The 26,416-nt window shown below is 37.2% G+C and overlaps 1 protein-coding gene and 1 pseudogene across 1 annotated transcript; both read left to right on the forward strand.

The window, feature by feature from the left end:
• Window positions 1–256: 256 nt before the first annotated feature.
• Window positions 257–1,187, forward strand: LOC132428926 (olfactory receptor 8B3-like; annotated as a pseudogene).
• A 1,937-nt stretch (window positions 1,188–3,124) lies between these two features.
• LOC132429359 (olfactory receptor 8B3-like) lies at window positions 3,125–4,309 on the forward strand. Its single transcript, XM_060017602.1, is given in 3 exon segments — window positions 3,125–3,178; window positions 3,466–4,254; window positions 4,256–4,309. Coding segments are annotated over 3 exon segments (897 nt in total).
• The last annotated feature ends 22,107 nt before the right edge of the window (window positions 4,310–26,416 follow it).

Raw genomic sequence — 26,416 nt, forward strand, 5'->3', positions numbered from 1 at the left:
TAGTCATGAGTGGTCACAGGGTTACTGAATCTTATCCCTGTAGAACTTGCCCATTAGTGTTTTTGATATATATTATCTTTAAAAATTCCCTCAGCCTTTACACAAAGGAGAAAACAAAGGCACACAGAGGGTTGGCTTGGGTTCATTCTCCTATTCTGTGTCTCAACCTCATTATAGTGGGATTGGGTGGAGAGAGCTGGGTACTCATTTTAATGTTACACTTTGTCCTGTTCCCACAGATATGTCCTAGGGAAGAATGGCCCCAGGGAACGACTCTTCAGTGACTGAGTTTATCCTGCTGGGTTTAACACAACAGCCAGAACTCCAGCTGCCTCTCTTTTTCATTTTCCTAGGTATATATCTGGTCACGGTGGTGGGGAACACTGGCTTGATTATTCTGATTGGTCTGAACCCTCACCTGCACACTCCCATGTACTACTTTCTCTTCAACTTTTCCTTCATTGATCTCTGCCACTCCTCTGTCATCACCCCTAAAATACTGATGAGTTTTGTAAACCAAAACGTCATCTCTTAAGCAGAGTGCATGGTTCAGCTTTGTTTCTTCTCCTTCTTTGTTATTGAAAAGTGCTGTATTTTGACGTCAATGGCCTATGATCGATATGTGGCTTTCTGTAAGCCCCTGCTTTACAAGGTCTCCATGTCCCATCAGGTCTGCCTCACGCAGATGGTGGGTGCATACGCGATGGGGCTTGTGGGTACCATGGCCCACACTGGGTGCATGCTGAGACTCCTTCTGTGATGGTAACATCATCGATCATTACATGTGTGACATTCCTCCTTTCCTCCAGCTCTCCTGCGCAAGCACCTACATCAATGAGCTGGTGGTTTTCATTGTGGTGGGTGTCAGTGTCATAGTGCCCAGTCTCACCAACTCCATTTATTATACCTTGATCCTCTCCAACATCCTCTGCATCTGTTCTACAGCAGGTGGGTCCAAAGCCTTCAGTACCTGCAGCTCTCACATAATTCTGGTTTCTCTTTTCTTTGGATCATCAGCATTCATGTAACTGAAGCCTTTTCCTGCTGTGTCTCTGAATCGAGATAAAGTATCCACAGTTTTTTACACCATTGTGGGGCCAATGATGAATCTTTTCATTTACAGTATGAGGAACAAAGATGTCCAAGTTGCACTGAGTAAGACTTTGCGTAAAAGGGTGTTCTCCTGAATGAAATCTGTGTTAGTTATTGATGCCAAATCCTCATAAGGGCAAACAACATATAAAGCTATGGAGATAATAGTAAGAAATCAAAAAAGAAATGTAAATGATTTGAAAGTGTAAATTAACTTAGTTATATAAATCACTTCTCAAGAAAATGTAAGGAAGAGGAGGATCAGCCATTCACTCTCACCTTCTGATATTCCAATTATGCATATTTTTTCACTTTTGAAGTTGTTTCAGAGTTTTTGAATGTTCTGTTTTTCACTCTTTTTCTCTTTGGATTTGATTTTGGGAAGTTTCAATTGACTGATCTTCAAGCCACTGGTTCTTTTTCTAAACTGTGTTGGGTTTTGATGAGCACATAGAAGGAATGCTTCATTTATGTTACTGTGCCTTTTATTTCTAGCATTTTCTTTTGATAGTTTTTGTTAGAGTTTCCATCTCTCTGTTTACCCATTGATTCTTACACGTTGTCTATTTTTCCCTTAGAGTCCTTAACATGTTCATTATAGACATTTTAATTTCCTGTTCAATAACTTCTACATCTCATTCTTATCTGAGTCTGGTTCTGTGGCTTGCATTACCTCTTAAGACTGTTTCTTTGTCTTGTAATATTTTGTTGAAAGATAATATGCTGTCTCAGGTACTAACCACTTAGTTAATGGCTATTAGGGTGAGAATTTTTGGTATCCTGGCTAGGATTTTGGCTATGTTTAATTCTGTTGTGTCTATGGTTGCCAGAGTTATTTGTATGGAAATATGTTAATATAAATGTTTCAGACCATACATGAAATTTCTAAAAATCTTATATGTTCTGGTATAATGTTATAAGTCATAATTCTAGTTATTACTTTAAAATGTATATCTCAGAAATAATTAAATTTCCTTGTCAATTGCATTATTATGAACTTTCATCAAATCTTTAACCGTGGTCATTTTTAAGTCTTTTGTCATTTACAGACAGTTCTGGGTGTACTCTGATGCTTTCGCAAAAATGTTCCTATAAAAGGGTTTCATCTTCAAGGAATTCATGGAAAAGACTCTGACAAGTACAGGTTTTTGGTAACTGACTATACTGCTGAACTGAATGAATAAGCGTTTTCAGAACTCTAATGGAAAACTGATGAATTCATAAAAGTGCTAACAAAAGATCGAGATAAAAAAAATTAATTACATGGGACTGAGTGAACTGCTGAGGATGATTACAATTTTTGTGACTTTCTGTTTGAATAAAAAAAAAATCCCACAAGGACTCAGAGGCAAAAAATATACAAATCAATTTTCATTGCAAAGTAAAGGAGCTGTTACAGTGGAGGATCACTGGACTGAATGTCAATATTATGACATAGTATGAGTGTGTTTCGTGTTTGGTAATTGCAATCATTGTTTGCATCCATTTACAATACTTGGTGTCAGTTTATTTATCTCTTGTAAAAATAAAATACAGTGTGTGTGGGGAAAAAATTTTTGTCAAAATATATTATATGTACTGTACAAGTTTACATGTCATAATAAGTATACAGCTTGATATATATTCACTAACAACAGATAATTTAATCAGCACCCAAATTAATTTATTTCACTTTCATGCCATCCTACAAAACCTGGGAAAGCACATCCACCTTCCTTTATTCATTCTATGTTCAGCTAGGATGGAATAGAGGAGGAGAATATGTGGAAACAATGCAGTATATGGTTAAGTATAAAGTTTAGGCCACCAAGGCTCTCCTCCATACCTGTTATCAATTGTTGACTTCATGGAATCTTGTAGTAAAGTACCTGAAAATCCAAGAGACTCTTAGCAACTCCCTTCTAGGAAGCAGAATATGGTTATGGTCTCTGCCCTGTGGGAATTCTCTCTTTCTTGAAGGTCATCACAGGGGAACCGAGATAACTCGTAGAGTGATGGAAACATGAGTAGGAACTAAAAAGTGACTGGTCAGATGAATAGGAGGGAGAGATGGGGATACAACCCCACCACCAAAGCCCATCAACAGGTAGGCTTGTTCCACAGCTACCCCATCCCTCTGTCTTCTAGTAAAGATAAAGCTGTTGTTTGTCCCATGCAGCTCATGCAACAAAAGACAGTGATTTAAACGTAGAGGGGTATGTGTTGCAGTACTTACAGACCCTGTGAAGCAAAGGAAGACGTGATTTCTGCCAGTCTGAGTCTCTTTCTCGTAAAGCTCATATAAAAGAGAGTCTGTAAGGACAGAGCTGGGTTCCCTATTAATGTAGTTTTCTTCTATTCTCACAGATTTCCGAAGTTGAGAATGCTGGCTAGAATGACTCCTTAGTGCCTGAATTTATACTTGCTGGATTAACAGACCATCCAGAGCTCCAGCAGCCCCTCTTTTACCTGTTTCTAATGATCTACATTGTCACCATGGTGGGCAACCTGGGCTCGATCATTATTATTGGTCTAAATTCTCACCTCCACACCCCCGTGTACTATTTAGTCTTCAACTTATCCTTCATTGATCTCTGTTACTCCTCTGTTTTCACCCCCCAGATGCTGATGAACTTTGTATTCAAGAAGAATATCATCTTCTATGTTGGGCGCATGACTCAGCTGTTTTTCTTTCTCTTTTTTGTCATCTCTGAATGCTATATGTTGACCTCAATGGCCTATGATAGCTATGTGGCCATCTGTACTCCATTGCTGTATAAGGTCACCATGTTCCATAAGGTCTGTTTGGTGCTATCTTTGGCTGTGTATGTGATGGGGTTTACTGGAGCCTCTGCCCACACAGGGTGCATGCTTAGACGAACCTTCTGCAATGTTAATATCAACCATTACTTGTGTGACATCCTCCCACTCCTCCAAGTCTCTTGCACCAGCACTTATGTCAGTGAGGTGGTAGTTCTCATTGTTGTGGGTATTAATATCACAGTACCCAGTTTCACCATCCTAGTTTCTTACATCTTCATCCTTACTAGCATTCCTCATATCAAATCTGCTCAGGGAAGATCAAAAGCCTTCAGCACGTGTAGCTCCCACATCATTGCTCTCTCCTTTTTTGGTTCAGCAGCATTCATGTACCTTAAATATTCTTCTGGATCTATGGACCTGAAAAAAATTTATTCTGTTTTCTATACTAATGTGGTGCCCATGGTCAATCCTTTGATTTACATTTTGAGAAACAAGGATATCAAAGTTACACTGAGGAAATCCCTGTTTAAGAATCCAGAGGAGAACCATGTTCTAATTTGAATCAGCGATATTGTAAAGAAATTCAACTTTTTATTTATTTTTACTGGTGTCTTTCAAGAAGACTGTATTTATCACCATGTTGCTTCTACAGATATTTTTATATGTGGTATGGACTTGTCTTATCACTTCCCTCACTGCTGATCTTGTCTCATATTTGGCCTCTGTATCTCCTGCACCTCATATCAGTTTACTGAATAACATGTTTATAAAAGGAATAAATATGCTGACCTTTTTAAAAATAATTTTTTCATACTTCCATCTTCTGAGCTATTCCTAATCTGGACAAATATGGTGAATCATAAATCACAGAAAGTTAAAATTATATCTTACTCATCTAAACACAGAAGTGCCAAATACTGTAGAAATATTCTCATTCTTGTCGATACTCTTGCTGGTATAGGGAACGGGATTCAATAAAATGTCTTAATACAAACTAGTATATAGCTTGAAGTATCATCAGATTCTCTGATCTTTCCCTTTTGTTCTATATTTCTTATCAACTCTCTTTTTATATTTTGCCCTTTCTTGTTCCCTTTGAGAATGGCAAAATCTATACAATTTACCACCTGTTTCTGAGAGCCTCTATCAGCCCAGTTCATTTAATATTGAAGAGAATATATGTAGCTCCACCTTTTATTGCCAAAGATGGTGTTAATAAAGTACCATTAAAGGAATAATATGTACCTTAGGATCCTAGCAAGGGGGCTGACTGGTTTATTATAAAACTTGCATTCGTTATTATCTACAATGACAGCAAATATTTTTAAAAAGAGCATATAGCTCTTACTGCATAGTTTGTTATTTATCACTTTAAAGGAAAATACTGCACATTAAGTTAGGAGAAATATGTTAGACATTGTTTTAGTTATCTAATGAGATTTATGATGAAAAAAGGTGTATATTAATGATAATAAACTATATTTTTTCCAACATTTTTTGCGCTTATTTAAACCTGTACCTCAGTCCATTCAGGCTGCTGTAACAAAATACCACAGACTCAATGACATAAACAACAGAAATTTATTTCTCACAGTTCTGGAGGTTGGAAGTCCAAGATCAGGGTATCAGCATAAATGGGTGAGGGCACTTTTCTGGTTCGCTCCCTTCTCATTATATGCTCACAAGGTGGAAGGGGCTAGTGATTTCTGTGAGATGTCTTTCATAAGGTACTAATCCCAATTATGAGGGTTCCATCTTCATGACTTAAGTACCTCCTAAAGGCTCCATCTCCCAATATCATCACCTTTGGGGGTGTTAGGATTCCAACACTTGACCATAACACCTTGTCTCCCCAATAAGATAATAAACAGATTTAAAGTAGATGCTGTTTTCTCTAATTTCCCTATTTCTCCAGCGCTTTTCTGTTTGTATATTTAGAATGTCAGATGTATTTGGAGGGCAAGAAGAATAGTGGTTACCTCTGGGGAGGGGATGGGTATTGACTGAGAAGGGGAACAAGGGAACCTTTCTAGGAAATGTGTATCTTGAATTATATTTTATATGGGCATATATATATAGGTAAAATTCATTGAGCCATACACTTAAGATTTATGTTTCCTTTTTAACGAAGTATAGTTGATTTATACTATCATATTAGTTTCATTTGCACAACATAGTGATTCAATATTTTTATAGATTATACTCCATTTAAAGTTATTACAAAATAATGGCTATATTTCACTGCACTGTACAATATATCCTTGCTGATTATTTATTTTATACATAGTAGTTTTTAAGCCTTAGTCCCATACATGTAATCTGCCCCTCCCTCCTTCCCTCTGCCCTTTGGTAACTAGTAGTTTGTTTTCTATATCTGTGAGCATGTTTTTGTTTTGCATATACATTCATTTGTATTATTTTTTTAGATTCCATATGTAAGTGATATAATACAGTATTTGTCTTTCTCTGTCTGACTTATTTCACTAGGTCCATTCGTGTTGCTGCAAATGGCAGAATTTCAATATTTTTATGGCTGAGTAATATTCCATCTTTATCTGTCTATCATATCTTTATCCATTCGTCTATTGATGGGCCTTTGGGTTGCTTCCATTTCTTGGCAATTGTAAATAGTGCTTCTATGAACATTGGGGCATATGTATCTTTTTAAATTAGTGTTTTTGTTTTTTTCCCAGATATACCTCCAACAGTGGAAATGCTGGATCATATGGTAGATCTATTTTTTAATTTTTTTGAGGAACCTCCATACTGTTTTCCATGGTGGCTGCACCAATTTACACTCCCACAAACAGTGTACAAGTGTTCTCTTTTCTCCACATCTTCTCCAACATTTGTTATTTGTAGAGTTTTGATAATAGCCATTCTGACAGGCGTGAGGCGATATTTTGTTGTTTTGATTTGCGCTTTCCTGACAGTTAGCGATGTTGAGCATCTTTTCATGTGTCTGTTGGCCATCTATATGCCTCCTTTTGAAAACTGTCTGTTCAGGACTTCTACCCATTTTTAACTTGTGTTGTTTGTGTTTTTTTGATATTGAGTTGTATGATCTGTTTACATATGTTGGCTATTAACCCGTTATCCGTCATATTATTTATAAATATTTTCTCCCATTCAGTATGTTGTCTTTTCGTTTTGTTGATGGTTTCCTTTGCTATGCAAAAGCTTTTAAGTTTAATTAGGTCCCGTTTGTTTATGTTTGCTTTTATTTCATTTACCTTAGGTGACAGATGTAAAAAAATATTCCTACAGTTTATGTCAAAGAGTGTTCTGCTTATGTTTTCTTCTAGGATTTTTATGGTTTCATGTGTTACATTTAGGTCTTTAATCCATTTTCAGTTTATTTTTGTATATGGTTAGGAAATGTTCATCCCATTGTTTTACAAGTAGCTGTCCAGTTTTCCCAGCATCACTTGTTGAAAAGAATGTCATTTCTTCACTGTATATTCTTCACTTCTTTGTTGTAGATTGACAATAAATGTGTGGGTTTTTTTCTGGGATCTCTATTCTGTTTCATTGATCTGTGTGTCTGTTTTTGTGCAGGCACCACTCTGTTTTGATTACTCTAGCTTTGTAGTATAGTCTGAAGGCTGGTAGGGTAATACATCCAGCTTTATTCTTCTTTTCTCAAGATTGTTTTGGCAGTTTGGGGCCTTTTTTGGTTGTATGTGAATTTTAGGATTAATTTTTCTAGTTCTGTGAAAAATATCATAGGTATTTTTTTAGGGATTGCATTAAATCTTTAGATTGCTTTGTGTGGTATGCCCATTTTAACAACATTAATTGTTTGAATCCAAGAGCACAGGATATCATTTCATTTCTTTGTATCATATTCAGTTTCCTTTACCAGTGTTTTATATTTTCCAGATTACACATCTTTCACCTCTTTGGTTTAGTTTCTTCCTATGTATTTTATTCTTTTTCAAACTATTTTAAATGGGCTTTATTTTTTACTTTCTTTTTCTGATAGTTTATTGTGTATGGAAACTCAACAGATTTCTGTATGTTAGTCTTGTATCCCGCAACATTGCTGAATTCATTTATTCTAATAGCTTTGGGGTGGAGACTTTAGCATTTTCTATATAATGTATCATGTCATCTGCAAATAGTGGCAATTTTACTTCTTCCCTTCAAATTAGGATACCTCATTTCTTTTTCTTGTGTAATTGCTGTGGCTAGGACTTCCAATTCTGTGTTAAATAGAAGTTGCAAGACTGGTATCCTTGTATGGTTCCTGAATTTAGAGGAAAGGCTTTCAGCTTTTCACCATTATGATGTTACATGTGGATTCATCATAAATGGCCTTTGTTATGTTGAGATATGTTCCCTCAATACCCACTTTGCTAAGTGTTTTTTATCATGACTGGATGTTGAATTTTGTCAAATGTTTTTTCTGTCTATTGAGATGATTGTATGATTTTTATTCTTCCCTTTTTTTTTTTTGCGGTATGCAGGCCTCTCACCGCTGTGGCCTCTCCCGTCGTGAAGCACAGGCTCTGGACGCGCAGGCCCAGTGGCCATGGCCCACAGGCCCAGCCACTCCGCGGCATGTGGGATCCTCCCAGACCAGGTCACGAACCCATATCCCCTGCATCGGCAGGCAGACCCCCAACCACTGCGCCACCAGGGAAGCCCATATTCTTCCTTTTCTTAATGTGGTTTATCACATTGATTGATTTGTGAATGCTGAACCATCCTTGTGACTGTAGAATAAATCCAACTTGATCATGGTGTATGATCCTTTTTATATATTGTTGGATTTGGTTTGCTAATATTTTTTTGAGGATTTTTGCATCTATATTTGTCAGAGATATTGGCCTCTACCTTCCCTTTTTTGTAGTGTCTTTGCTTGATTTTGGTATCAGGGTAATGGTGGCCCTGTAGAATGAGTTTGATAATGTTCTGTCCTCTTCATTTTTTGGAACAGTTTGAGAAAGATAGGTATTATTTCTTCTTCATATTTTTGGTAGAATTCCCCTGTAAAGCTGTTCAGTCTTGGGCTTCCCCCCCCCCCCCGGGAGACATTTAATTGCAAATTCAATTTCACTACTAGTGGTCAGTTCAAATTGCCTGTTTCTTCTTGATTCTATCTTGGAAGGTTGTATGTTTCTAGAAATTTGTCCATTACTTTTAGGTTGTCCAATTTGTTGGCATATAACTGTTTGCAACATTCTCTTATGATATTTTGTATCTCTGTGGTATCAGTTGTTCTTTCTCTTCTTTCTTTTCTTATTTTGTTTATTTGGGTTTTCTATATTTTCTTCCTGGTGAGCTTGGCTGGTGGTTTATCTTTTTTTTTTTTTAAATCTTTCAAAAAAATAGCTCTGTTTCCTTGATCTTTTCTGTTGTTTTTTCTATTTCTATTTTATTTATTTCCTCTCTGAACTTTATTATTTCCTTCCTTCTCCTGGACTTTGGGCTTTCTTACTTCTTATTCTAATTCTTTTAGGTGGTAGATTAGGTTGTTTACTTGAGATTTTTCTTTCTTGAGGAAGACTTGTATCACTATAAACTTCCCTCTTAGAACTGCTTTTGCTGCATCCCATAGATTTTGGATTGTGTTGTTTCCATTTTCATTTGTTTCAAAGTATTTTCTGATTTACTCTTTGATTTCTTCATTGACCAATTGCTTTTTTAGTAGCACGTTGTTTAGTCTCCATGTGTTTGTGGTTTTCCCATTTTTCTTTATGTAATTGATTTTTAGTTTTATACCATGTGGTTGGAAAAATGCTTGATATAAGTTCTGTCCTTTAAAATTTGTTGAGACTTGTTTTGTGCCCTACCATGTGATCTATCCTATAATACACAGAACACAACAAAGAATTATCCACTTCAAAATACCATTAGCGCTAATTTGAGAAATCCTGCTATAATGAATATGGATTAATAGCAATGGGAACACTTCTCAGGTTCCTATTATGTCAGGCATGTTCCTAATAAACTTTGGGTGATTTAACTAATTTAATCCACAAAACAGCCCTATGAGATAGCTCTTTTGCTAGCCTCATTTTATATACATAGGGATAAGTATATAAAAATATGCAAGGATCAGAGAGGTTATATCTCTCCACCTATTTGTATCATCTTTAATTTCTTTCATCAGTGTCTTATAATTTGCTGCATACATGTCTTTTGTCTCCTTAGGTAGGTTTATTCCTAGATATTTTATTCCTTTTGTTGCAATGGTAAATGGGAGTGTTTCCTTAATTTCTCTTTCAGATTTTTCATCATGAGTGTATAGGAATGCAACAGATTTCTGTGCATTAACTTTGTATCCTGCAACTTTACCAAATTCATTATTTAGCTCTAGAAGTTTTCTGGTAGCATCTTTAGAATTCTCTATGTATAGTATCATTTCATCTGCAAACAGTGACAGCTTTACTTCTTCGTTTCTAATTTGTATTCCTTTTATTTCTTTTTCTTCCCTGATTGCTGTGGCTAAAACTTCCAAAACAATGTTGAATAATAGCGGTGAGAGTGGGCAACCTTGTCTTGTTCCTGATGTTAGTGGAAATGGTTTCAGTTTTTCACCACTGAGAATGATGTTGGCTGTAGGTTTGTCGTATATGGCCTTTATTATGTTGAGGAAAGTTCCCTCTATGTCTACTTTCTGGAGGGTTATCATAAATGGGTGTTGAATTTTGTCGAAAGCTTTCTCTGCATCTATTGAGATGATCATATGGTTTTTCTCCTTCAATTTGTTAATACGGTGTATCACATTGATTGATTTGCGTATATTGAAGAATCCTTGCATTCCTGGGATAAACCCCACTTGATCATGGTGTAGGATACTTTTAATGTGCTGTTGGATTCTGTTTGCTAGTATTTTGTTGAGGATTTTTGAATCTATGTTCATCAGTGATATGGGCCTGTAGTTTTTTCTTTGTGACATCTTTGTCTGGTTTTGGTATCAGGGTGATGGTGGCCTCGTAGAATGAGTTGGGGAGTGTTCCTCCCTCTGCTATATTTTGGAAGAGTTTGAGAAGGATAGATGTTAGCTCTTCTCTAAATGTTTGATAGAATTCACATGTGAAGCCATCTAGTCCTGGGCTTTAGTTTGTTGGAAGATTTTTAATCACAGTTTCAATTTCTTGCTTGTGATTGGTCTGTTCATACTTTCTATTTCTTCCTCGTTCAGTCTCGGAAGGTTGAGCATTTCTAAGAATTTGTCCATTTCTTCCAAGTTGTCCATTTTATTGGCATAGAGTTGCTTGTAGTAATCTCTCATGATCCTTTGTATTCCTGCAGTGTCAGTTGTTACTTCTCCTTTTTCATTTCTAATTCTATTGATTTGAGTTTTCTCCCTCTTTTTCTTGATGAGTCTGGCTAATGGTTTATCAATTTTGTTTATCTTCTCAAAGAACCAGATTTTAGTTTTATTGATCTTTGCTATCATTTCCTTCACTTCTTTTTATTTCTGATCTGATCTTTATGATTTCTTTCCTCTGGCTAACTTTGGGGGGGCTTTTGTTCTTCTTTCTCTAATTGCTTTAGGTGTAAGGTTAAGCATGTATTTGAGATGTTTCTTGTTTCTTAAGGTAGGATTGTATTGCTATAAACTTCCCTCTTAGAACTGCTTTTGCTGCAACCCATAGGTTTTGGGTCATCATGTTTTCATTGTCATTTGTTTCTAGGTATTTTTTGATTTCCTCAGTGATCTCTTGGTTATTAAGTAGTGTATTGTTTAGCCTCCATGTGTTTGTATTTTTTACAGATTTTTTCCTGTAATTGATATCTAGTCTCATAGCGTTGTGGTCAGAAAAGATATTTGAAACGATTTCAATTTTCTTAAATTTACCAAGGCTTGATTTGTGACCCAAGATATGATCTATCGTGGCGAATGTTCCAAGAGCACTTAAGAAGAATGTGTATTCTGTTGTTTTTGGATGGAATGTCCTATAAATATCAATTAAGTCCATCTTGTTTAATGTATCATTTAAAGCTTGGTTTCCTTATTTATTTTCATTTTGGACGATCTGTCCATTGGTAAAGTGGGGTGTTAAAGTCCCCTACTATGATTGTGTTACTGTCGATTTCCCCTTTTGTGGCTGTTAGTATTTGCCTTATGTATTGAAGTGCTCCTATGTTGGGTGCATATATATTTACAATTGTTATATCTTCTTTTTGGATTGTTAAATCTTTTTTCACACTGTATGACAGTCTCTAGATCCATCCACGTCTCTACAAATGACCCAATTTCATTCCTTTTTATGGCTGAGTAATATTCCATTGTATATATGTACCACATCATCTTTACCTATTCATCTGTCAATGGGCATTTACGTTGCTTCCATGACCTGGCTATTGCAAACACTGCTGCAATGAACATTGGCATGCATGTGTCTTTTTGAATTATGGTTTTCTCTGGGTATATGCCCAGGAGTGGAATTGCTGGATCATATGGTAATTCTATTTTTAATTTTTTAAGGAACCTCCATACTGTTTTCCATAGTGGCTCTATCAATTTACATTCCCACCAACAGTGCAAGGGGGCTCCCTTTCCTCCACACCCTCACCAGCATTTGTTGTTTGTAGATTTTCTGATGATGCCCATTCTAACTGGTGTGAGGTGATGCCTCATTGTAGTTTTGTTTTTTTGTTTTGTTTTTTTGTTTTTTTTTGCGGTATGTGGGCCTCTCACTGTTGTGGCCTCTCCCATCGTGGAGCACAGGCTCCAGACGCGCAGGCTCAGCGGCCATGGCTCACGGGCCCAGCCGCTCCGCGACATGTGGGATCTTCCCGGACCGGGGCACGAACCCACGTCCCCTGCATCGGCAGGCAGACTCTCAACCACTGCGCCACCAGGGAAGCCCCTCATTGTAGTTTTGATTTGCATTTCTCCAACAATTAGTGATGTTGAGCAGCTTTTCATGTGCCTCTTGGCCATCTGTATGTCTTCCATGGAGAAATGTCTATTTAGGTCTTCTGCCCATTTTTGGATTGGGTTGTTTTTTTAATATTGAGCTGCATGAGCTGTTTATATATTTTATAGATTAATCCTTTGTTGATTCATTTGCAAATATTTTCTCCCATTCTCAGGGTTGTCTTTTCGTCTTGTTTAGGATTTCCTTTGCTGTGCAAAGGCTTTTAAGTTTCATTAGTTCCCATTTGTTTTTGTTTTCATTTCCATTACTCTAGGTGGTGGATCAAAAAGGATCGTCCTCTAATTTATGTCAAAGAGTGTTCTTCCTATGTTTTCTCTAAGAGTTTTATAGTGTCCAGTCTTACATTTAAGTCTCTAATCCATTTTGAGTTTATTCTTGTATATGGTGTTAGGGAATGTTCTAATTTCATCCTTTTACATGTAGCTGTCCAGTTTCCCCAGCACTGTCTTTTCTACATTGTATATTCTTTGTCATACATTAGTTGACCATAGGTGTGTGGATTTATCTCTGAGCTTTCTATTTTATTCCATTGATCTATATTTCTGTTTTTGTGCCAGTTCCATATTGTCTTGATTACTGTAGTTTTATATTATAGTCTGAAGTCAGAGACTCTGATTTCTCCAGCTCCGTTTTTTTCCCTCAAGACTGCTTTGGCTATTCAGGGTCTTTTGTGTCTCTATACAAATTTTAAGATGTTTAGGTCTAGTTCCGTAAAAACTGCCATTGGTAATTTGATAGGGATTGCATTGAATCTGTAGATTGCTTTGGGTCATATAGTCATTTTCACAATATTGATTCTTCCAATCCAAGAACATGGTGTTATCTCTCCATCTGTTGGTATCATCTTTAATTTCTGTCAACAGTGTCTTATAGTTTTCTGCATACAGATCTTTTGTCTCCCTAGGTAGGTTTATTCCTAGGTATTTTATTCGTTTTGTTACAATGGTAAATGGCAGTGTTTCTTTAATTTCTCTTTCAGATTTTTCATCATTACTGTATAGGAATGCAAGAGATTTCTGTGCATTAATTTTGTATCTTGCAACTTTACCAAATTCATTGATTAGCTCTGGCAGCTTTCTGGTGGCATCTTTAGGATTCTCTATGTATAGTATCATGTCATTTGCAAACAGTGACAGCTTTACTTCTTCTTTTCCCATTTGGATTCCTCTTATTTCTTTTTCTTCTCTGATTGCCGTGGCTAGGATTTCCAAAACTATGTTGAATAATAGTGGTGAGAGTGGACATCCTTGTCTTGTTCCTGACCTTACAGGAAATGCTTTCAATTTTTCACCATAGAGAATAATGTTTGCTGTGGGTTTGTCGTATATAGCCTTTATTATATTGAGGTAGGTTCCCTCTATGCCCACTTTCTGGAGAGTTTTTATCATAAATGGGTATAGAATTTTTTCAAAAGATTTTTCTGCATCTATTGAGATTATCACTTGGTTTTTATTCTTCAATTTGTTAATATGGTGATTCACATTGATTGATTTACGTATATTGAAGAATCCTTGCATCCTTGGGATAAATCTCACTTGGTCATGGTGTATGATCCTTTTAATGTGTTGTTGGATTCTGTTTGGTAGTATTTTGTTGAGAATTTTTGCGTCTATATTCAGCAGTGATATTGGTCTGTAATTTTTTTCTTTTTTTTGTAGTATCTTTGTCTGGTTTTGGTATCAGGGTGATGGTGGCCTCATAGAATGAGTTTGGGAGTGTTCCTTCCTCTGCAATTTTTTTGGAAGAGTTTGAAAAGGATGGGTGTTAGCTCTTCTCTAAATGTTTGATAGAATTCACCTGTGAAGCCATCTGGCCCTGGACTTTTGTTTGTTGGAAGATTTTTAATCACACTTTCAATTTCATTGCTTGTGATTGGTCTGTCCATATTTTCTATTTCTTCCTGGTTCAGTCTTGGATGGTTATACCTTTTGACGAATTTGTCCATTTCTTCCAGGTTGTCCATTTTATTGGCATACAGTTGCTTGTAGTAGTCTCTTAGGATGCTTTCTATTTCTGCAGTGTCTCTTCTTTTTCATTTCTAATTTTATTGACTTGAGTCCTCTCCCTCTTTTTCCTGATAAGTCTGGCTAATGGTTTATCAATTTTGTTTATCTTCTCAAAGAACCAGCTTTTAGTTTTATTCATCTTTGCTATTGTTTTCTTTGTTTCTATTTCATTTATTTCTGCTCTGATCTTTATGATTTCTTTCCTTCTGCTAACTTTGGGTTTTGTTTGTTCTTCCTTCTCTAGTTCCTTTAGGTGTAAGGTTGGATTGTTTATTTGAGATTTTTCTTGTTTCTTGGTGTACGCTTGTATAGCTATAAACTTCACACTTAGAACTACTTTTGCTGCATCCCATAGGTTTTGGATCATCATGTTTTCATTGTCATTTCTCTCTAGGTATTTTTTGATTTCCTCTTTGATTTCTTCAGTGATCTCTTGGTTATTTAGTAACGTATTGTTTAGCCTCCATGTGTTTGTGTTTTTTAACGTTTTTTTTCCCTGTACTTGATTTCTAATCTCATACTGTTGTGGTCAGAAAAGATGCTAGATATGATTTCAATTTTCTTAAATTTACTGAGGCTTGATTTCTGACCCAAGATGTGATCTATCCTGGAGAATGTTCCATGTGCACTTGAGAAGAAAGTGTAATCTGCTGTTTTTGGATGCAATGTCCTATAAATATCAATTAAATCTATCTCGTCTATTGTGTCATTTAAGGCTTCTGTTTCCTTGTTTTCATTTTGGATGATCTGTCCATTGGTGTAACTGAAGTGTTAAAGTCCCCCATTATTATTGTGTTACTGTCGATTTTCTCTTTTATAGCTGTTAGCAGTTGCCTTATGTATTGAGGTGCTCCTATGTTGGGTGCATATATATTTATAATTCTTATATCTTCTTCTTGAATTGATCCCCTGATCATTATGTAGTGTCCTTCCTTGTCTCTTGTAACATTAAAGTCTATTTTATCTGAGTATTGCTACGCCCAGTTTCTTTTGATTTCCATTTGCATAGAATATCTTTTTCAATCTCCTCACTTTCAGTCTGAATTTGTCCCTAGGTCTGAAGTGGTCTCTTGTAGACAACATTATATATGGGTATGTTTTTATATCCATCCAGCACGCCTCTGTCTTTTGGTGGAGCATTTAATCCATTCACGTTTAGGGTAATTATCGATATGTATGTTCCTATTACCATTTTCTTAATTGTTTTGGATTTGTATTTAGCGGTCCTTTTCTTCTCTTGTGATCCCACTTAGAGAAGTTCCTTTACCATTTGTTGTAAGCTGGTTTGGTGGTGCTGAATTCTCTTAGCTGTTGCTTGTCTGTAAAGCTTTTGATTTCTCCATCGAATCTGAATGAGATCCTTGCCAGGTACAGCAATCATGGTTGTAGGTTCTTCCCTTTCATCACTTTAAGTATATCATGCCACTCCCTTCTGACTTGCAGAGTTTCTGCTGAAAAATCAGCTGTTGACCTTATGGGAGTTCCCTTGTATGTTATTTGTCGTTTTCCCCTTGCTGCTTTTAATATTTTTACTTTGTATTTAATTTTTGAGAGTTTAATTAATATGTGTCATGGTGTGTTTCTCCTTGGATTTATCCTGTATGGGACTCTCTGGTCTTCCTGGACTTAACTATTTCCTTTCCCATATTAGGGACGTTTTTGACTATAATATCTTCAAATATTTTCTCAGTCCCTTTCTTTTTCTCTTCTTCTTCTGGGACCCCTAATATTTGAATGTTGGTGCAGTTAATGTAGTCCCAGAGATCTCTGAGACTGTCCTCAATTCTTTTCATTCTTTTTTCTTTATTCTGCTCTGCAGTAGTTATTTCCACTATTTTATCTACCAGGTCACTTATCCGTTCTTCTTCCTCAGTTATTCTGCTATTGATCCCTTCTAGAGAATTTTTAATTTCATTTATTGTTTTGTTCACCAGTTTGTTTGCTCTAGTTCTTCTAGGTCCTTGTTAAACATTTCTTGTATATTCTCCATTCTATTTCCAAAGTTCTGGATCATCTTTACTATCATCATTCTGAATTCTTTTTTAGTTAGACTGCCTATTTCCTCTTCATTTCTTAGGTCTGGTGGGTGTTTGCCTTGGTCATTCATCTGTTGTGTGTTTGCCTTGGTCTTTCATCTGTTGTGTGTTTCTCTGTCTTCTCGTTTTGCTTAACTTATTGTGTTTGGGGGTCTCCTTTTTGCAGGCTGCAGGTTCGTAGTTCCCATTGTTTTTGCTGTCTGCTCCCAGTGGCTAAGGTTGGTTCAGTGGGTTGTGTAAGCTTCCTGGTGGAGGCGACTAGTGCCTGTATTCTGGTGGATGAGGCTGGATCTTGTCTTTCTGGTGGGCAGGTCCACGTCTGGTGGTGTGTTTTGGGGTGTCTGAGACCTTATTATGATTTTAGGCAGCCTCTCTGCTAATGGATGGGGTTATGTTCCTGTCTTGCTAGTTCTTTGGAATAGGGTGTCCAGCACTGTAGCTTGCTGGTCGTTGAGTGCAGCTGGGTCTTGTCATTGAGATGGAGATCTCTGGGAGATTCTTGCCATTTGATATTACGTGCAGCTGGGAGGTCTCTTGTGGACCAGTGTCCTGAACTTGGCTCTCCCACCTCAGAGGCACATCCCTGATGCCTGGCTGCAGCACCAACAGCCTGTCATCCACACAGCTCAGAATAAAAGGGAAAAAAGAAAGAAAGAAAGAAAGAAGATAAAATAAAATAAAATAATTAAAATAAAAAATTTTAATAAAAAAAAACAAGAAAGAGAGCAACCAAAGCAAAAAACAAATCCACCAATGATAACACGTGCTAAAAACGATACTTAAAAAAAACAAAAAAAAAAAAATGACAGAGAGAACCCTATGGTAAAAGCAAAACTACACAGACAAAATCACACACAGAATCATACACATACACTGGAAGAGAAAAAGGGGGAAAATATCTATCTATCTATGTATATATGCAAAATATAAATTATATATTTAATATATAGTAAATATATATGTATATAAAATATATTATATATTAAATATATACGTATATTATATATATGTGTGTGTGTGTATATACATATATATGTGTGTGTATATATATATATATATTGCTCCCAAAGTCCACCTCCTCAATTGGGGAAGATACATTCTCTATTCAGGTATTCCACAGCTGCAGTGTACATCAAGTTGACTGTGGAGATTTAATCTGCTGCTCCTGAGGCTGCTGGGAGAAATTTCCTTTTCTGTTCTTTGTTCACACAGCTCCTGGAGTTTAGCTTTGGATTTGGCCCTGCCTCTGCGTGTAGGTCGCCTGAAGGCATCTGTTCTTCGCTCAGACAGGACAGGGTTAAAGGAGGAGCTGATTTGGGGACTCTGGCTCACTCAGGCAGGGGGGAGGGAAGGCTACGGAATGCGGGGCAAGCCTGCGGCGGCAGAGGCCAGCATGACGTTGCACCACCATGAGGCGTGCCATGTGTTCTCCCGAGGAAGTTTTCCCTGGATCATGGGACCCTGGCAGTGGTGGGCTGAACAGGCTCTCAGGACGGGAGGTGTGAATAGTGACGTATGCTTGCACATAGGCTTCTTGGTGTCTGTAGCAAGCATACATATTGTCTCATGCCCGTCTCTGGGGTCCGCACTGATAGCTGCAGCTCGCGCCCGTTTCTGGAGCTCCTTTAAGCCACACTCTTAATCCCCTCTCCTCACGCACCAGGAAACAAAAAGGCAAGAAAAAGTCTCTTGCCTCTTCGGCACCTCCAGAAGTTTTCCCGGACTCGCTCCCAGCTAGCTGTGGCGCACTAGCCCCTTCAGGCTGTGTTCACACAGCCAACCCCAGTCCTCTCCCTGGGATCCAACCTCCGAAGCCGGAGCCTCAGCTCCCAGCCCCCACCTGTCCCGGCAGGCGAGCAGACAAGCCTCTCAGGCTGGTGAGTGCTGGTCGGCACTGATCCTCTATGCGGGAATCTCTCCGCTTTGACCTCTGCACCCCCGTTGCTGCGCTCTCCTCTGTGGTTCTGAAGCTTCCCCCCTCCGCCACCACCCCCCGTCTCTGCCCGTGAAGGGCCTTCCTAGTGTGTGGAAAGCTTTCCTCCTTCACAGCTCGCTCCCACTGGTGCAGGTCCTGTCCCTATTCTTTTGTCTCTGTTTTTTCTTTTTTCTTTTGCCCTACCCAGGTACGTGGGGAGTTTCTTGCCTTTTGGGAGGTCTGAGGTCTTCTGCCAGCGTTCAGTAGGTGTTCTGTAGTAGTTGTTCCACATGTAGATGTATTTCTGATGTATTTGTGGGGAGGGAGGTGATCTCCACGTCTTACTCTTCCACCATCTTGAAGCTCCTCCTATCACTCACTTCTTTTAGAACAAGTTCCCACAGGTCAACAGCCTGCAGACACATGGCTGACAGGACCGTCCTAGATCACAACCCACCTTCCTGCCTCAAGCCAGACCACCTCTCTCATTTCATTCTTTTAATATTATCTTTCTCAGAGGAAAAGTCTTTAATTTTGATAACATCCAGTTTATTTAAAATTTTATGGACCATTTCTTTTCTCTCACATTTTAGGAGAGTGAAAAATAATTACCCAATTTTTCTTCCACATTATATGTATAGTATCTTTTGCAGTTTTAAAAATAAGATATATGTATATCTCAAGGATCTTAATTTGATTTTTTTAAATGTTCTTAAAGCCTTCTTGGGATATTCCAAACAATTTTTTTTCCTCTTAATTTAATTCAAATATAGTCTAAGACAAAAGTCCCCATCAGAGGGAGCTGTTTACTAAGATTCTCACTGAAGCAATTTCCAATTGACAATAATTCCCTTCACTGATAGAGACCTACTTAGACCACATAACACTGTGGCCTAATTCATAGGGAAAATGAATATAGATTAATTTTTCACACTGTTCCAGTACTGATATGAAAGAAAATTATTATTTTAGGACAGTTAAAATTATAAGAAGGCTTTCTCCTAAAGACCCAGTGTTCCTTTTCTCCTTTAACAAGAGTTATGTTCTAGACTGTTTAGAGAATTTATGAACTAGCAAATCTCAGAGGGAACGTTTTTCCTGAAGTGAGTAATTGATAGGAGAGTTAATAGCCAAAATAAGGTAAAGTCCAGATTCCTGCATTTCTCTTTAAATAATAAATGTACTGTCCCATTGCAGGATTTGCTGGGATATATTTCTGAGTTCTATTGTCCAGAAATGCAATTGTTCATTGCCTTTGTACCCAGCTTCAATATGTCTGGCTTCATGCATGAACTGAGTGAAAGGCCCTCAACAAGTTTCAGAATTTCCTACAAATTCTCTACATAAATTGTTTTGACAGAGAAATTATAATCTTTACAAACAAGCAAAAGTTAAGAGAATTGCGCAACACCAACCCAGCTTTACAACAAATGCTAAAGAAACTCCTCTAGGGAGGATACACAAGAGAAGGGAAAGACCTACAATGACAAACCCAAAACAATTAAGAAAATGGTAATGGGAACATACATATCGATAATTACCTTAAATGTAAATGGATTAAATGCTCCAACCAAAAGACATAGACTGGCTGAATGGATACAAAAGCACGACCCATGTATATGCTGTCTACAAAGACCCACTTCAGACCTAGGGACACATACAGACTGAAAGTGAGGAGATGGAAAAAGATAATCCATGCAAATGGAAATCAACAGAAAGCTGGAGTAGCAATTCTCATATCAGACAATATAGACTTTAAAATGAAGTCTATTACAAGAGACAGGGAAGGACACTACATAATGGTCAAGGAATCAATCCAAGAAGATATAACAGTTGTAAATATTTATGCACCCAACACAGGAGCACCTGAATACATAAGGCAAATGTGAACAGCCATAAAAGGGAAAATTGACAGTAACACAATAATACTAGAGGACTTTAATACCCCACTTTCACCAATGGACAGATCATCCAAAATGAAAATAAATAAGGAAACACAAGCTTTAAATGACAAATTAAGAAAGATGGACTTAATTGATAATTACAGGACACTCCATCCAAAAACAACAGAATACACTTTCTTCTCAAGTGCCTATGGAACATTCTCCAGGATAGATCATATCATGGGTCACAAATAAAGCCTTGGGAAATTTAAGAAAACTGAAATCATATCAAGTACCTTTTCTGACCACAACAGTATGAGACTAGATATCGATTACAGAAAAAAACTAAAAAATACAAACACATGGAGGCTAAACAATGTACTAATAAATAACCAAGAGATCACTGAATAAATCAAAGAGGAAATAAAAAAATACCTAGAAACAAATGACAATGAAAACACGATGACCCAAAACCTATGGGATGCAGCAAAAGCAGTTCTAAGAGGGAAGTTTATAGCAATACAACCCTACCTCAAGAAACAAGAAAAATCTTAAATAAACAACCTAACCTTACTCCTAAAGCAACTAGACAAAGAAGAACAAAAAACCCCCAAAGTTAGCAGAAGAAAAGAAATCATAAAGATCAGATCAGAAATAAATGAAAAAGAAATAAAGGAAATGATAGCAGAGATCAGTAAAGCTAAAAGCTGGTTCTTTGAGAAGATAAACAAAACTGGTAAACCACTAGCCAGACTCATCAGGAAAAAGAGGGAGAGGACTCAAATCAATAAAATTAGAAATGAAAAAGGAGAAGTTACAAGAGACATGGCAGAAATACAAAGCATTTCAAGAGACTACTACAAGCAACTCTATGCCAATAAAATGGGCAACCTGGAAGAAATGGACAAATTCTTAGAAAAGTATAACCATCCAAAACTGAACCAGGAAGAAATAGAAAATATGAACAGACCTATCACAAGCAATGAAATTGAAACTGTAATTAAAATCTTCCAACAAACAAAAGTCCAGGACCAGATGGCTTCACAGGTGAATTCTATCAAATATTTAGAGACGTGCTAACACTTATCCTTCTCAAACTCTTCCAAAATATAGCAGAGGGAACACTCCCAAACTCATTCTACGAGGCCACCATCACCCAAACCAGATAAAGATGTCACAGAGAAAGAAAACTACAGGCCAATATCACTGATGAACATAAAAGTACAAATCCTCAACAAAATACTTGCATACAGAATCCAACAGCACATTAAAAGGATCATAAACCATGACTAAGTGGGGTTTAACCCAGGGATGCAAGGATTCTTCAATATAGGCAAATCAATCAACGTGATACACCATATTAACAAATGGAAGGAGAAAAACCATATGATCATCTCAATAGATGCAGAGAAAGCTTTCGACAAAATTCAACACCCATTTATGATAAAATCCCTCCAGAAAGTAGGCATAGAGGGAACTTTCCTCAACATAATAAAGGCCATATATGACAAACCCACAGTCAACATCGTGCTCAATGGTGAAAAACTGAAAGCATTTCCACTAAGATCAGGAACAAGACAAGGTTGCACACTCTCACCACTCTTATTCAGCATAGTTTTGGACGTTTTAGCCACAGCAATCAGGGAAGAAAAAGAAATAAAAGGAATCCAAATAGGAAAAGAAGAAGTAAAGCTGTCACTGTTTGCAGATGACATGGTTCTATACATAGAGAATCCTAAAGATGCTACCAGAAAACTACTAGAGCAAATCAATGAATTTGGTAAAGTAGCAGGATACAAAATTAATGCACAGAAATCTCTTGCATTTCTATACACTAATGATGAAAAATCTGAAAGTGAAATTAAGAAAACACTCCCATTTACCATTGCAACAAAAAATAAAATACCTAGGAATAAACCTAACTAAGGAGACAAAAGACCTGTATGCAGAAAACTATAAGACACTGATGAAAAAAATTGAAGATGATACAAATAGATGGAGAGATATACCATGTTCTTGGATTGGAAAAATCAACATTGTGAAAATGACTATATGACCCAAAGCAATCTACAGATTCAACGCTATCCCTATCCAACTACCACTGGTATTTTTCACAGAACAAGAACAAAAAATTTCAAAATTTATATGGAAACACAAAAGACCCCGAATAGGCAAAGCAATCTTGAGAAAGAAAAACTGAGCTGGAGGAATCAGGCTCCCTGACTTCAGACTATACTACAAAGCTACAGTAATCAAGACAGTTATGGTACTGGCACAAAAACAGAAAGATAGATTAATGGAACAGGATAGAAAGTCCAGAGATAAACCCGCACACCTATGGTCACCTTATATTTGATAAAGGAGGCAAGAGTATACAATGGTTAAAAGACAGCCTGTTCAATAAGTGGTGCTGGGAAAACGGGACAGCTACATGTAAAAGAATGAAATTAGAACACTCCCTAACACCATACACAAATATAAACTCAAAATGGATTAAAGACCTAAATGTGAGGACAGACACTATCAAACTCTTAGAGGAAAACATAGGCAGAACACTATGACATAAATCACAGCAAGATCCTTTTTGAGAAAAAAAGACATGGAAATAAAAACAAAAATGAACAAATGGGATCTAATGAAACTTAAAACTTTTGCACAGCAAAGGAAACTATAAACAAGAGGAAATGACAACTCTCAGAATGGGAGAAAATATTTGCAAGTGAAGCAACTGACAAAGAATTAATCTCTAAAATTTACAAGCAGTTGTTGCAGCTCTGTATCAAAAAATCAAACAACCCAATCCAAAAATGAGAAGACGACCTAAATAGACATTTCTCCAAAGAAGATATACTAATGGGCAACAAACACATGAAAGGATGCTCAACATCACTAATCATTAGAGAAATTCAAATCAAAACTACAATGAGGTATCACCTCACACCAGTCAGAATGGATCATCAAAAAATCTACAAACAATAAATAATGGAGAGGATATGAAGAAAAGGGAACCCTCTTGCACTGTTGGGGGAATGTAAGTTGATACAGCCACATGGAGAACAGTATGGAGGTTCTTTAAAAAACTAAAAATAGAACTACCATATGACCCAGCAATTCCATTATTAGGCATATACCCTGAGAAAAGCATAATTCAAAAAGAGTCACGTACCACAATGTTCATTGCAGCACTATTTACAATAGCCAGGACGTGGAAGCAACCTAAGTGTCCCTGACAGATGAATGGATAAAGAAAATGTGGTACATATATACAATGGAATATTAGCCATAAAAAGACATGAAATTGAGTTATTTGTAGTGAGGTGGATGGACCTAGAGTCTGTCATACACAGTGGAATAAGTCAGAAAGAGAAAAACAAATACAGTATGCTAACACATATATATGGAATCTAAAAATTAAAAAATGGTTCTGAAGAACTTAGCGGCAGGACGGTAATAAAGATGCAGATGTAGAGAATGGACTTGAGGACACGGGGAGGGGGAAGGGTAATCTGGGATGAAGTGAGAGAGTGGCATGGACATATACACACTACCAAATGTAAAACAGATAGCTAGTGGGAAGCAGCCGCATAGCACAGGGAGATCAGCTCGGTGCTCTGTGACCACCTAGAGGCGTGGGATAAGGAGGGTGGAGGGAAACACAAGGCAGGGGGACATGGGGATATGTGTATACATATAGCTGGTTCACTTTGTTATACAGCAGACAGTAACACAACATTGTAAAGCAATTATACTCCATAAAGATGTTTTTAAAATGTCACAAGACACGTCAAATGGAAAGGTAAAGAACATTCCGAAGACATCAAGGAAACATGAGGTCCCAACTGAGATATGATAGGAATATTGGAATTATCAGAGAGGAAATTTTAAATAATTAAGAATATTTACTCAGGCACAGAGTTTTCGGTTTTATTTTTCTACTTTGTTTTTTTAAAAAATCTGTTTAATACAGGTCTGAAACAGAGTATTTATTGAGGTCTCTTTATACTAAGGTCTTTGACTATGAACACTTAGAAAACTCTGATTGACTTTGAAATCCATATTATGCGTTGTGGCATTCTTCTGTCTTTCACTAACAGAAGTCATAGAAACAATGATCAGTGAAGGTGAGTCAGAATAGTTCTTACAGATGTCAACTGACAGCTTGATGGTTTCCAGGCATTCTTTTTCTTGAACAATATAAATGGATATCTAGAGAATAATGCTGATCCATGATTTTGTTACTCTTAGGTGGGCTTAAGAGTTTCACACATGACGTATTAAAAGCTGTATTCTTCACAAATAACAGATCATCATGAAAGGGTAGATGTTTGCAATAGGAAGTGTATAGCCCACAAGAGCCTCCCAAAGCCTAGTGAACCAGCCTAGGCAGAAGCATAGCCAAGCAAATCACCCCCTTGTTCAAAACTTTACAGAATGATCCCAAGAAGGAAAAAGAATCCAGAGTCTCAGTCTGGCTCTGTCTTCTGTATTTATTATATTCTTTATTGTATATTGCTATGGACAAAGAAGAATGAACTTGTTACCTCCAAAGTTCTTTCTGTTTATTTCAAGCTTTAGGAAAATTGGAATCTGCAGTAGAAGGGATTATATTATACATTTAAGGACTATAACACATGGTCTAAGTGACTAACAAAGAGTATCAATGTCTTTTGGGGAAAACTTGAAAAGGTTATAGTTAATGATTTCATTTTCATTTCTGCCTAGAGACAACAGGCTGACTGATGGCTTCTTCTTAGTTTTGTGCTTCTAGGATTTTTTTTCACCTTCCATCATCCCTGCTCTGTGGTCTTTACCACAACAGTCTCAACTCTGTTATTTCCTGGGACTGAAAGTGAACTCTTCCTGGAATCCACGATTCATCTACAAGGCCTGTGCTTCAAAGAGCTCACTGCAGAGCTTTGCCTTGGCTTCTCAGGAGACTAGGAACTGTGAGATTTATTATAAAGTTGTATAGTCTACTTGAATTCTTAGAGGATGCTAAAACAGTTAATCATTGAGGAAAATTAAATCTGGAATGTATTAGTCATAAACTCACAGGCTTTAATCCTCTCAGGGTATGAGTTCAAATCAGGAAAGGAGTATTTAAACTGAGTCTAAATTATTTTCAGTTCCTATCATTATGCAACAATGATGTCTTAATTTTGACTCCTTTTCTGTTCTTGAAGGATGATTTACATTCGGTTCCATTGTAGCCATCTAATTTCTACACCTAGAACAAACCTTAGAATATCCATTCATAGTGATATAGATGCACTCTTTCTTGCTCCTGGACCCACTCACTTCCTTGTTATGGGTAGAAAGAGACTTTTTCATTCTCTGTTATTCTCTGTTTTTGTTGGGTGTTTGCCCAGCTGGAGTAGCCAAGAGTTTGCATTTCATGTTAACATCAGGCCACAGGCTGACCTCTACCATCCTGTACATACTGAGTCTTTATGTTCAGGAATAGGTCTGTCTGTGACAGGAAGGAATAAATTATTCCTGACTTGACATAGATACTACATACTCCCAGGCTCTGAGTTAGTTCTGCTTCTTCAAAGGCTGTATGTGGTGATGGGCTGCTCAGTCACTTGTTTCCCCTCATTTGTATAGAACTTTGCCATTTACAGAAACACATTCTCATGTATTATCTAATTTTATTTATTTATTTTATTTTTATTTTTTATTTTTATTTTTTTGCGGTACGCGGGCCTCTCACTGCTGCAGCCTCTCCCATCGCGGAGCACAGGCTCCGGACGCGCAGGCTCAGCGGCCATGGCTCACGGGCCCAGCCGCTCCGTGGCATGTGGGATCTTCCCGGACCAGGGCACGAACCCGTGTCCCCTGC

This window comes from Delphinus delphis, chromosome 8 (genome assembly GCF_949987515.2).
Source record: "Delphinus delphis chromosome 8, mDelDel1.2, whole genome shotgun sequence".
NCBI classification, from domain to species: Eukaryota; Metazoa; Chordata; class Mammalia; order Artiodactyla; family Delphinidae; genus Delphinus; species Delphinus delphis.